We start from the raw sequence: 13,133 nt of genomic DNA, 5'->3' as shown, positions 1-13,133 counted from the left end.
AAATAATAGATAGATAGATAGATAGATAGATAGATAGATACTTTATTGATCCCCAGGGGAAATTCAAGGTCTCAGCAGCATACATACAACACAAACACATTCTTTAACAGCAGAAGAGTAATTAAAGTATATAATATAAAAACACAACTAAGCAGTAAGGACAGTAGAAGATAAAGGATATGCTAAATATACTAAAATACAAATTATACTAACACTTAATACAATATATAAAAATATACTAAAATACAAATAACAAAATTACAAATTATACTAACACTTAATCTAAATCAATTCTAAAAACAGTATCCACATAGTGGTGATTAATAAATCAGAGGTGCTTGCAATGACTGAGGCAGGGACTGAGCCTTTGATTCTCTGTGCATAGTAAGGTATGGTAAGGTGCTGTAAGGTGCTCTGTGGGAATGAGTGTCATGGTGGTAGTGCAATGGTGATAGTGGTCATGGTGATAGTGCAAATGAGTAAGTCAACAGTGCAACAATGCAGAAATAAAGTAATTATTACAATTACAACAACACAGCATTCCAAATATTAATAAAGAGCCAATTTATGTCTCACACAGCAACACAAACACTGTGCAAGTGCTTACAGCTTTACAGGTAAATCAGTGGATAAATACATATTATCAGCTAAATCAGTGGATAAATACATATTATCAGCTAAATCAGTGGATAAATACATATGATCAGCTAAATCAGTGGATAAATACATATTATTAGGGGTAAAGATGGCACCGCCTTCTCCATACATGCACACTGCCTATGATAGCTGACACAGACCAGTATTTGGCTATTTGCTTAGATTTCTTCTTGTTAAGCCCAGCAATTTGCAATCCTCTAACACTGAGTCTACGTGTCCAAGGCTACCATAAATAAGTACAACCAGTGTTGTGCTATAACCACCTACTGACAGAGCATGAGTTAATGGCTGGTATTTTAACAAGTATTCTGGGCTCTTGGATTTGACTTAATCTCATATTAAACTGTAATTTGGCACAGAAGTACTAGGGATTTGAGTGCGTCCCTGTCCCTTATTGAAGACAAAATGGAAATGAATGAAAGAGTCTTAATCACAACCATCATATCCTCATCATCTGCACCCTGCCTGAATATAATATGGTGTGTGTGTGTGTTTTTTTTTCTTTGTAGCTCCTGTGATTCTGGATCCCAACACTGCACACCCTCTACTCTTCCTGTCTGAGGATCTGACCAGTGTGAGACTCAGTACTGAGCAGAAGCTTCCTGATAACCCAGAGAGATTTGACAGAAACCTCTGTGTCCTGGGCTCTGAGGGCTTTAACTCAGGGACTCACTGCTGGGCTGTGGAGGTTAAGGATAGTACAGTAAATCCTGGGAGCTGGGAGTGAAGGCCGAGTCTGGCCAGAGGAAGGGAGATCATTCCCACAGCAGTGGAGTCTGGAGAGTGGGTCATGTTAATGGTGAATATAAAGCGCGCTCCCCATCCCAGCCAGAGACTCTCCTCACAGTGATTCAGAAACCCAGGAGGTTTAGAGTGCAGCTGGACTGTGGTGGAGGACAGCTGTCATTCTATGACCCTACAGGCTCTTGCACACTTTTACACACACTTTCACTGAGAGAGTGTTTCCATGCTTCCTTAATTGGTCTCCCATGAAGATCATGCCTATAAAATGGGAAGAGTTTGAATTTGAATTCAAACACTACCTTGACATAGTTTGCTAAGTGTGTTGACATTAGGCCTACAGCTCACATTAATCTCAAAAGAAGGCATGTCTAATATTGTATAATATGCAGTGAATATGATTTTACAAACCAGTTCTGCACTAGAAGCTTTTGAGGAGATAGAACATGAATTAATCTTTAATAGCACAATCTTTGTTATGGTAGTTGATGATAATTTGTATTGTGTATGTAATAGCGATTTCCATTTCTACACTACTGTTTGACAACTACTCTCTTTAACAAGACACTCAAAGCAACCTTAACTTTCGTTGGCCTTTTGAATGTCTTACTTTCACGTCATCCACTTAAACTTTCCTACTTGCTAGATTTGACCGATCTTCCACAGCCTACATGCACAAGTAGTTTGAGTAGAACTACTGATCTTCATCATCTCCCTGCTTGTTGACATCTTATCATGTATTGTATTATTTCATGATCACTAAATGTTTGATTCTTTTTAATTTTGTCATCAGTTCATTCAACTGCTTTTATGTAGGCTATGCCGTTCAGTTGTGGACGTTCATAAATTGTGGTAGGGGGTGGAGAAAGGCGCAGATTACCTGATAAGTTTGATAAATACCACGTACACCAGCGTTTACTATCTGCAGGGTTGTCTATGGCGCTGATAACGCTACGTTCGCAAATGTACGTACATCTGGCCCTCAGTTTTCAGCAGCAACTCATTACAGGTCATATGTGTCTGTAGTTGCACGAGTGCCCAATCTGTAAAGAACCATCACACACTTTATGTCATGTTTTGTCTGAAAAAAAAATAGATTGTGTACTGTCCATAAAAAATCTATTGGAAGACATTTCTTTACAGTAAAATCATTCTGGGCCAATCCATCATGTGATTGATGCAAATTGAGGTGCGTTACTGTACAGATTACCTGCCATTTATTGTTATGTTTCAAGTGGTATGGTTACATGTTTGTTTGGCATGGAGAAAATGGAATTCATCTTCAGCTATGTTCTTCCTTTTGCTATGGTGGAAGTTTTGGAGCATGACTATCTGTTACAAAAATGTAAGATTAGTCACGCTCCAAACACGTGCATAATAGACCCTTCACACTTTTGCTATATAAAGAAGCTATACATGTTGCAGGCATCATAGCAATTACTGACAACACATTCAAGTTGTTTTAAAAAAGGATATAATTCAATCACACCAAGAAAGTATTTTTTGTAAAACTTTATTAAAAAGGATTTTAAGTCCACAGTAGTTTAGACTTTGGCACCTACAATATAAAAAAGTGTACACCCCAAAATTTGCATTCCAACAAAAAATGCTAAACATATATTGGGATAAATAAAAACAAGTAAAAACCAAAAACAAACAAAAACATGAAATCAATTTTAACAACAAATACAATATCACAAAACCAAGTCAATATCAGTTGAGTGTTTCTACTAAGTTCATCCATCAATAAAACCACAGTGCTTTCCGCTGTTGCCGGGTAAAAAAATAAACAAACAAACAAAACAAAAAAACAGGACTACTGTAGAAATATGACCAATCAAATTGTAGAGAAATGAATACCAGCTGCCAATGAGGCATCAAGACTAGCATGTTAAGTCAGTGCTCGATTTTGAAGACTCTTTTTATATTCTTGACGTCAAAGTCTATATTCTAACATCTGGCCAATAATGGGGTCTTAGAGGCTGCTTGGGCCAGCACTGAGAGATGGGGTGAGGAGATGACTAATCTTTTTGTGGAATACACTAAGGTGGGACAGTTTCATTTTGTTTTTATAGTCATCTTCACTTCTCTACGCTTGCATTCTGTCATCTTATAAAGGGGCTGAAAAATGAATGTCCTTCAGCTGACCAATCCTCAGAGAGGGAATACTGTAAGGCACTAAATCAAACGTCACTGCATAGGTCAGTTGTTGATTCTCGTTCTCGATTGGCCGCCTCAGGGGCTGGGGATAGGGCTGGAGGGTGTGGGTGTGAGGGGGAAACCCAGCAGGTGAATAACAATACTTCTTACACAGGAAGTAATGATGATGCAACAGGATGTGATGTAGTAGGGCGTCCTACTACAAAAGGCAGGTGTGTAAAATAAGGTGCAGCAGGATAAAGATGGCGGTGATCTGGTCTAAGCCATAAACTAGAACCAGAAAGGAAGAGATTTTAGTCCAGTTCCCATCTCGGCTCCCTAGACCTACCAGCCAAGCCTTCACTAATCCTAGGTAATGTACTATCTAAAGTACAAAACAGGCCTGTCACACTTAAACAAGGGTACTGCAGAGGGCATCAGCCATTTTGTTTCCCAACTATCCAGTTTCTCTGAAGTCAGGACTTGTGATGGTGAGGAGATGGAAACCGAGGTCGTGCACACCATGTAGGCTGCTTTAGGGAGCTGGGATGGGGTACTGTTCTTTTCTTTAGAGGATGGGGGCAAACTTCCTTCACATATAGGCTCACCACAAAGTTAGCAGTAGAGAGAGAGAGAGGGAGAGGGACACTATTCAGTTGGGCTTTGGGCATCTGCCAGCAGGTCTGGTCTCAGGCATTCAATAGGACACTGGATATTCTGTGGGAGGGATCGAGGAGAGTCACTTGTATTAATATACATCCGTACATCCTGAGACTGAACTATTCACATTTTGCAAATGTTTTAAATGTGTGGTTATTATTTGGACTTGCTTGCATTTTTAGAGGCACAGTCAGTCAGCTAGTCATGTACAAGTAAACTCTTTTGTATAAATATAAACCATTTGATTTGAAATTTGATTAATTTATCAGGAAAAACAGTGTATTTCTCAAGCCTAATTCCGGTATTTAGCACTTTTAGTCCCTTTTCTGGTTTGTTTTGGATGAACTAGAGTCGAGACAGGACCCATCGTCAACATTTCTGCGTCCACCATTCTATTTCATCCAAAACAAACCAGAAAAAGGACTCAAAGTGCTAAATAACGGAATTATCCTTTAACGGACTAAAAAAAATCCAGCCGGAGTTTCTGGAAAGGTCCTTGGAGCTGGGCACTCACCAGTTTGCGTAGGGCATTCTCTCTGTAGCGGTCAAAGGCATCTGTGTGGATGGGTTGCAGTAGGTCGGCGTCTATGTCAGCGCCAGGACGACGGCAGTTCTCACACCTCCAGCCCTGTAGGGGGCAGTACCCGGTTTACATAAGCAACATACACACAGACGTGATGGTAGTGGTAAATACATACAGCAAAAACACACACACACACACGCATGCACACACAGTACAATAGTAAACCTGTATAAACCAATATAATTCATCAGCAGTATACTAATGAGCTGAGCTAATGAGCTGAAACTAAAATGATGTTTAAACACACACAACACACACACACACACACCTGCTGTCCTCCGTAGCATGTACAGGTGCAGATGGCTCCCAGGTACTCCTTCTGCCACTGATTTCCCACCTGGTACATCTTTCCATCATCATAACACGTGGACTCATCTACAGTGCAGAAATAAATATAAGTGGGCTTAATGTTCCCAGCTTCCACCATTGCGCGTTTGAGCAAGGCACTCAACCCCAAATTGCTCCCCAAGCTGCCCTTGTAATATAAATGACATGTAAGTCGCTTTGGATAGAAGCATGTGCTAAATGAATAAAGGTACCAGTAAATGTCAATATCATGTAGTATTGAGGACATTGTTTAAGTGATGTGTAGGATGATCTTGCCCTTTCTTTAGTTTTTAACCTCTAGCTTCTGTGGTATGAGAGATAAACCAGTTATAGCTGCAATGCTTACACGGCAGAATATCTATGTGTATCATTACATTTCTACAACACTACAACATGAGTCTGGCTAAGGCCACTAAGTGGTATGAGTGGTATGGGTGGTAGTGGTATGAGTGGTAGTAGTGGTATGGGTGGTATGAGTGGTAGTGGTATGAGTGGTAGGTAGTGGTATGAGTGGTATGAGTGGTATGAGTGGTAGTGGTATGAGTGGTAGTGGTATGAGTGGTAGTGGTATGAGTGGTAGTGGTATGAGTGGTATGAGTGGTAGTGGTATGAGAGTGGTATGAGTGGTAGTGGTATGAGTGGTAGTGGTATGGTGGTATGAGTGGTATGAGTGGTAGTGGTATGGGTGGTATGGTGGTAGTGGTATGGTGGTAGTGGTATGAGTGGTAGTGGTATAGTGGTATGAGTGGTAGTGGTATGAGTGGTATGAGTGGTAGTGGTGGTGGTGGTGGTGTGGTGGTGAGTGGTGTGGAGTGGTATGGTGGTGGTGGTGGTGTGAATTGGTGGTGGTATGGGTGGTGTGAATTGGTGGTGGTGTGAATTGGTGGTGGTATGAGTGGTGGTGGTATGGTGGTATGAGTGGTATGGTGGTATGAGTGGTAGTGGTATGGAGTGGTATGAGTGGTAGTGGTATGAGGTGGTGGTGGTGTGGTGGTGAGTGGTATGAATTGGTGGTGGTGGTGGTGGTGGTGGTACATGGTGGTATGGGTGGTAGTGGTATGAGTGGTAGTGGTATGGTGGTGGTGTGGTGGTGTGGTGGTGAGTGGTATGGGTGGTGTGGTGGTGGTGGTGGTATGGTGGTGAGTGGTATAGTGGTATGGTGGTGGTGGTATGGGTGGTGGTGGTATGTGGTGGTGGTGGTATGGGTGGTATGGTGGTGAGTGTGGTGTGAATTGGTGGTGGTGGTGGTATGGTGGTGGTGGTGGTGGTGGTGGTGGTATGGTGGTGATTCAATTGTAAATTGGTATGGTGGTAGTGGTATGGTGGTGTGGTGGTGGTGGTGTGAGGTGGTGGTGGTATGGTGGTATGAGGTGGTGGTGGTGTGGTGGTGAGTGGTATGGAGTGGTATGGTGGTGTGGTGGTGGTGGTGGTATGGTGGTGAGTGGTATGAGTGGTGTGGTGGTGAGTGGTATGGTGGTGAGTGGTGTGGAGTGGTATGGTGGTGGTGGTGTGGGTGGTATGGGTGGTAGTGGTATGAATTGGTGGTGGTATGGGTGGTGTGAATTGGTGGTGGTGTGGTGTGTGTGGTGTGGTGGTAGTGGTATGGAGTGGTAGTGGTATGGAGTGGTATGAGTGGTATGGTGGTGGTGGTGGTGTGAATTGGTGGTGGTGTGAATTGGTGGTGGTGGTGGTGTGAATTGGTGGTGGTGGTGGTGGTATGGGTGGTGTGAATTGGTGGTGGTGGTGGTGGTGTGAATTGGTGGTGGTGTGAATTGGTGGTGGTGTGAATTGGTGGTGGTGTGGTGGTATGGGTGGTGTGAATTGGTGGTGGTATGGTGGTGAGTGGTGTGGTGGTGGTGGTGTGAATTGGTGGTGGTGTGAATTGGTGGTGGTGGTGGTGGTGTGAATTGGTGGTGGTATGAGTGGTATGGGTGGTGTGAATTGGTGGTGGTGGTGGTATGAATTGGTGGTGGTGGTGGTGTGAGGTGGTGGTGGTGTGGTGGTGTGAATTGGTGGTGGTGTGAATTGGTGGTGGTGTGGTGGTATGAGTGGTATGAGTGGCAGTGGTATGAGTGGTATGGTGGTGAGTGGTGTGGTGGTGTGGTGTGGTGGTGGTGGTATGGTGGTGAGTGGTATGGTGGTATGGTGGTGAGTGGTATGGGTGGTATGAGTGGTAGTGGTATGAGTGGTAGTTGTATGGGTGGTAGTGGTACTACAACATGAGTCTGGCTAAGGCCACTAAGGGGGACTTACGTGGCTCGCACTTGAACTCTCCTTTGCCGTTGCCAAGGCAGGTGCAGCTCATCATGTGACCATTCTCTGCTGTGACAGTCACTTCTCACCGTCCCAGTGGTATTCCGTTGTCATGGCACCACTCTGTTTTAAGGAGGGAGTAAGTTGGAGTGGAATTTAGAGGGTTAAAGGTCTTCTTTTCATCTGTTATAAGGTGGGGGACAACCAATGATCGGCCGGCTGTTCGTTTCATATTGTGCAACTGCAGAATAAAAATGGACAGAAACTGGACAACAAAAAAACATTGTCAGGACATACATATATTTGACATTTATTAGTCTTAAAGGTGTAGTGCCTGGATTGGACCTTGAAGGGGGGGTTGAGATTGTTCAATTCATCCCTCATTCACACAGAATCATGGAGCAAGTGGCCCCATGACCTTCCACACTGACACACTCAAAGGTGACCTTCAGAGCTTTGGTATCGTCTGGTTATCGGCTGACAACACAAACCTGAGGTGTTGAGCGTACGTGACCTACTCTGCTTTTCCCAGCACAGGAGACCACCCTGGGGCGGATCTGGGTCTCATGTGGCCCAGATCCGTTCCAGAGTTGGCCTCTATCTGGCAGCCATGTTTGAGGATTACAACAGTACAAACATGGCACAGAGGAGCTAGCATGGGCAGCTAAATTGGCTACATGTGATCAATGTATAATATATTATACAGACCTTTACATCTGCACAGTAAATGGTAAACTAATACCTATATGATCTTTACACTATCCATAGTGGGCTTATCTCGTCATGATCAATTGCAATGAATTTAGTCTACATTTACATTACTAGCCCACATTGTTCTCAGTATATTTCTTGCTACCCTGCCCATGCTAGAGAAGCGCCGCTAGTGGCTGCAAGTGTGTTTGCAGGTGTTAAGAAGCATGCCACCCCAGTTAGCAGCAGACTCTGCAGTGGCTTTCACCCATAATGCCCACGGGTATGGCCCAGATGTGGCTCTGTTGCGGCAGACTCGGCTGCTAATGTTACGGGGTTAGCATAGCATAGCGTTAGCATCATTCACTCATTCGCACTCACTGGATGAATCACATCGGAAATGACCGCTGCCCAGGCCCAGGCACCTGCACCAGAGCTTGAAGCCCGTCTCCGACATGCGCTCCCACTCCTCGCCCACCTCGTGGTGCGTGGCCGTGAACGTGTCGTAGCACGCGTCCCTGCTCACCGGGACCGACCCTGGAACTGAAGATAAAACAATAGGGTTTACAGGAATGCAAAAACAACGGGAAGGATTATTGGCACCTCAGGGCCACCATACTCCACACCAACTCTTTCAACTAGGCAGGTAAAGTTGCGTTACCAGTGTTGCCGACAGTGATGACCTTCTCCAGCACGGTGTGTTTGTCGACCCCGTCCAGGGCCTCCACCAGCACGTTGTAGGATGCCCCGGGGGTCAGGCCGATCAGGGTGGCGCTGTTGGAGGAGCCGGGCAGACGCATCTACAAGATGGGGGTCACACACATGATTTAAACGTTTTGAATTTTAAAAACAAATTCAATTACTGACACAATGTTCTATGTGTATCACCTGACAAAGAGTCTGTGAATGTGTGCGTGTGTGTGTGTGTGTGTGTGTGTGTGTGAGAGAGTATGTGTATGTCTGTATAGATATTGTATAGAACTAGTGTGTATGTGCGTGCGTGTCTGTGTGTGTGTGTTCATTTCCTCACCTGGAAGGTCTTCTCGGTGGTCTCCACTAGGGGGCTGCAGGTGACCACGTACTCGTCCGCGTTCCCCGTCGCTGGTTGCCAAGTGATGGTGGTGTGCGTCTGCGCCTCCTGGGGCATCCAGCCCGTCTCGTTGTCGGGGAAACCGAAGGCCAGGCCCGGCAGGGGCCCCTCGCTGACCCGCACCACGGGCACGCGGACGCCGTCGGGCCCCGGGCGTGGGATGTAGACCAGGGGCTCGCGCTGCTGGGGCCCCAGGACCTGCCCCTGCTCGTTGGGGCCCAGGCTCTGGTACTCGGTGTAGATGTGCTGGCCCTGCTGTCCGAGCGAGTCGCGGTTGTTGGGTCCCACCAGGTGCACGTGGTTGCTGTTGAAGTGGTTGGTGCCCTCGTCCTCCTCGGGGACGTCCAGGCCGGAGGTGCCGGGTCGGTGGGGGGGCAGCGGCGGCAGCTGAGGCACCAGCAGGGGAGGAGACTCCAGCTCTGGAGGAGCAGGACCACGGGCAGGAGGAGGAGGAGAGGGGGAGCCAGCGTGTTAGAGAGAGAGAGAGAGAGAGAGAGAGAGAGAGAGAGAGAGAGAGAGAGAGAGGGAGAGAGAGAGAGAGAGAGAGAGGGAGAGAGAGAGAGAGAGAGGGGAGAGAGAGAGGGAGGGAGAGAGGGAGAGGGAGAGGAGAGAGAGAGGAGGGAGAGAGAGGAGAGGGGAGGGAGGGAGAGAGAGAGGAGGGGAGAGAGAGAGGGAGGGGAGAGAGAGAGGGAGGGAGGGAGAGAGAGGGAGGGGAGAGAGAGAGAGAGGGAGAGAGAGAGAGAGAGGAGAGAGAGAGAGAGGGAGAGAGAGAGAGAGAGAGAGAGAGAGGAGGGAGAGGGAGGAGAGGGGAGAGAGAGAGAGAGAGAGAGAGACAGAGGGAGAGAGAGGAGAAAGTCAGGGAAAGTCAAGAAGTAATGAGACAGAAAGAGATAAAGCAAGAGAAAGGTAAATAAAAAGAGGAGAACAAAGAGAGGCAGAAAGAGAAAGAAAAGATAGAGGAAGGAGAAAAATAGTGATGTTAAAATGCTATAGCATGACCTTGTCAGCAGAGGGAGCCCTCTGTGAGTAAATTATAGCAAAGCTTAGCTGGCCTGTGATTTTGAGTAATGGATTTTTACCCTAAATGAGATTTAGTGTGTTTACTTTTGAACCGCTACGTTCAAAAAGCAGTGTATGATGGCAAAAAGCACCAAAAAGCTGAGTTTAGCTTCAGCATTGATGGGTAGCCCAACAGCATGTGTCACTTATACAATACAAGACCAATGAAACATACACCATCCTTGGGACATATGGCAGAAGCAACTACACAAAAATGTACACGGGAGAATACTTCTACATAGACGTACAGGAAGTGAGTACTTACGGGTTGTGGCTTTGCCCATGAGATGTGTGCTCCTCTGGGCGTTCTGAAGAGCCACGATTTTGATGATGTACTCGGTGCCTGGATTCAAACCTGTAAATAACAACAAATCAACAATTCAGCAGACAGCTTAGTCTGTTGACTGATTTATGAGGCACACATGAACAGACAATGAATGAATAACATGAAGGACAAAGACAAGCTAGTGGAAGAGATGACAAGACATAAGAGGAGGATGGAAAGAACTAGAAAGAAAGGAAGTAAGAAATAAAGACAAAAAGAGAAGAAAGACAGATGGAAGGAGAGGAATAAAGGGTAGAAAGAGCAGCAATACCTGTGGCCACCTACCATGAGCGGAGCTCCACTGAACACAGACTTTATCGTATCAATCACCGATCGCTCTCTAACAACTCATAAAGCACACACCCACACACTTCCACATACACACACACGGCATACCAGTGATGGTGGCGCTGGAGCGTGAGGAGGGCACCCTGGGCAGCAGTTCCCTGGGCACTCCGCCAGCCTGCTCGTAGGTGATGTAGTAGCCAGTGATGGGGCTGCGTGGGGCCTCCCAGCTGAAGGAGATGGCGTTGGGCATCAGCGATGTGAAGCGGATGTTGGTGGGGGGGCTGATCACGGGCTTAGCTGGAGAGAAGGGGCGGGGGAGAGATGGAGAGAGAGAGAGAGTTATTAGTTACGTTTTTAGGTTTTAAAAGGTTTTGCCATTTGTGTAGTTACATTCTTTTCATGCTTTGAAATTGGTCATTAGTGTGTGTGTGTGTGTGTGTGTGTGTGTGTGTGTGTGTGTGTGTGTGTGTGTGTGTGTGTGTGTGTGTGTTGGATATTGAGAGACTCTTACTCGTGGTGGCGGTCAGGCGGAAGGGTTCACTGCGTCCGGTCCCACTCAGGGTGTAGATGTTGATGTTGTATGTGGTGCCCGGCTGCAGGCCTGAGAGGACAAACACATGTTCACAGTTACTATGGAGACGCTCTGGCAAATGTAAACAAATCAGGAAGTCTTGCAGTCTTCCACCTGGGTACTGATAGTTTTCATCAGTGATGGAAGTGTGAGAGTGTGTGTGTGTGTGTGTGTGTGTGTGTGTGTGTGTGTGTGCGTGATACGTGATACCTGTGATGGTATATCCACGTGAATCTGGGGGGATGGACCTCTGGATGGTGCTCTCGCCCTCTGTGCTGGGGATCGCCTCCACCAGGAAGCCAGAGATGGCGTCGGTCTTGGAGCGCCACGTGAGACTGATGGACGAGTCCTTCACATTGGCGATGCGAACGCGTCGGGGAGGACTGATGTCTGCCGAGGAGAAGGACAAGGTGACCGGGTCAAAGCTGCTGTTGTGGAAGATTGTGACCGGGTTGATGCTGGTGATCGTGTGTGTGTGTGTGTGTGTGTGTGTGTGTCTGAGAGGGTGTGCTTTAAATTACTCACTGTCTAGAGTGTTAATCTCTCCTTTCAGAGGACGGCTGGTGAGGGAGTTCTTCAGAGCATACACCTGGACTTCATAGGCAGTAGCCACCTATACACACACACACACACACACACACACACACACACACACACACACACACACACAGAGAGAGAGAAAGACAGTTGAGACACATTCACAACTCCATTCTCCTCTCAAATCTGTTGCTTTGGTTACATCTGCTGAGGAGAGTTCTTTGATAATGCGCGTTAAGACGCACACTAGCGGAAAATGACAGACTGGGCCCTGTGTGCAGCAGGAGCTTGATAGCCTTGGGGGGAGAGTTGGCATGCGGTCACAGTCGGAGCACAGCACAGCAGAGAGAAGAGAGGAGGAGAGGACAGGAGAGGACAGGAGAGGAGAGGCCGACTCAGAGCACTCTGGCCACAGACAGCTGCAGCAGTGGGAGAGAGGGCTCTCATTATGGCTGCCCCAGGGTTAAACACACACACGCACACACTTGGAGCACAGCTGTGGAAGCAGGGGTGAGGAGAAGATCGATGATTCTAGAACCATCAACCTTCCACAGAATTTAATCTGTAACATTTCTTGAGAAGTTTAAATGTGAGATTTTACAATATTTTTCAATGACGTCACTGTCAATGATTTTCCTGCCAAAACCCACAGCTGTGAATCTGGTGAATGCAATTTTAGCTGTAAAAAAGTTATGAGGGCAAAAAAGTAGTAGACAGGGCAATCAAGGAAACCATTCGCCTCAAAAAATATGATGTCAGTTTCTCAAGCAACCCTCAAATCAGAGATTAAAACTACAGTTCAGACTCCATGTTGTAATTTACATTCATAAATGTTGTTGCTACTTTCTATTTCAAGGAACCATGCAGTAAAGCTTTAGCATAGCCTTCCCCGAGTTCTCCTCTGTTTCTTCCAAGAAAAACTTTGTTTCAAAGTACCCATGAACATTGTGTGCTATTTCAATCAATCTTGTTTAAGTTTCCTTTCTATGTTGATGCACTTGCCACCTGGGGTACACTTTTAGATTCTTTGAAAAGATGCAAGTTCTTTTTTTTTTTAAATGTTAAATGTTAACCGTGTTGACAATTTGTCAATTTCAACACTAGCCTTCATCCAGTATCATCGTATGTTTGCAAAATAAAAAGTAATCTTTGGATCATTTACTAGTGTTAGCAAACATTTGCAAACACTTCCTTTGAGTTTACTGTAAATATT

The 13,133-nt window shown here is 45.8% G+C and overlaps 1 protein-coding gene across 1 annotated transcript in view; it reads right to left on the bottom strand.

Annotated features, from left to right (window-relative positions):
- Nucleotides 1-7,439: 7,439 nt before the first annotated feature.
- The window catches only part of fn1a (fibronectin 1a), a 49,318-nt gene continuing 43,624 nt past the window's right edge, over nucleotides 7,440-13,133 (bottom strand). Inside the window, exons 35-43 of the mRNA XM_048239145.1 lie at nucleotides 11,909-11,996; nucleotides 11,594-11,773; nucleotides 11,324-11,413; nucleotides 10,921-11,109; nucleotides 10,465-10,554; nucleotides 9,081-9,559; nucleotides 8,712-8,850; nucleotides 8,432-8,593; nucleotides 7,440-7,483 (exon numbers count right to left, since the gene is read on the bottom strand). Coding sequence (XP_048095102.1) covers nucleotides 7,446-7,483; nucleotides 8,432-8,593; nucleotides 8,712-8,850; nucleotides 9,081-9,559; nucleotides 10,465-10,554; nucleotides 10,921-11,109; nucleotides 11,324-11,413; nucleotides 11,594-11,773; nucleotides 11,909-11,996 — 1,455 coding nt within the window. The 3' untranslated portion in view covers nucleotides 7,440-7,445. The remainder of the gene's footprint in view (nucleotides 7,484-8,431; nucleotides 8,594-8,711; nucleotides 8,851-9,080; nucleotides 9,560-10,464; nucleotides 10,555-10,920; nucleotides 11,110-11,323; nucleotides 11,414-11,593; nucleotides 11,774-11,908; nucleotides 11,997-13,133) is intronic.

Source organism: Alosa alosa, chromosome 3 (genome assembly GCF_017589495.1).
Source record: "Alosa alosa isolate M-15738 ecotype Scorff River chromosome 3, AALO_Geno_1.1, whole genome shotgun sequence".
Classification (NCBI taxonomy): domain Eukaryota; kingdom Metazoa; phylum Chordata; class Actinopteri; order Clupeiformes; family Clupeidae; genus Alosa; species Alosa alosa.
The sequence above is the reverse complement of the archived record's forward strand: the minus strand, read 5'-3'. Positions and strand labels throughout refer to the sequence as shown.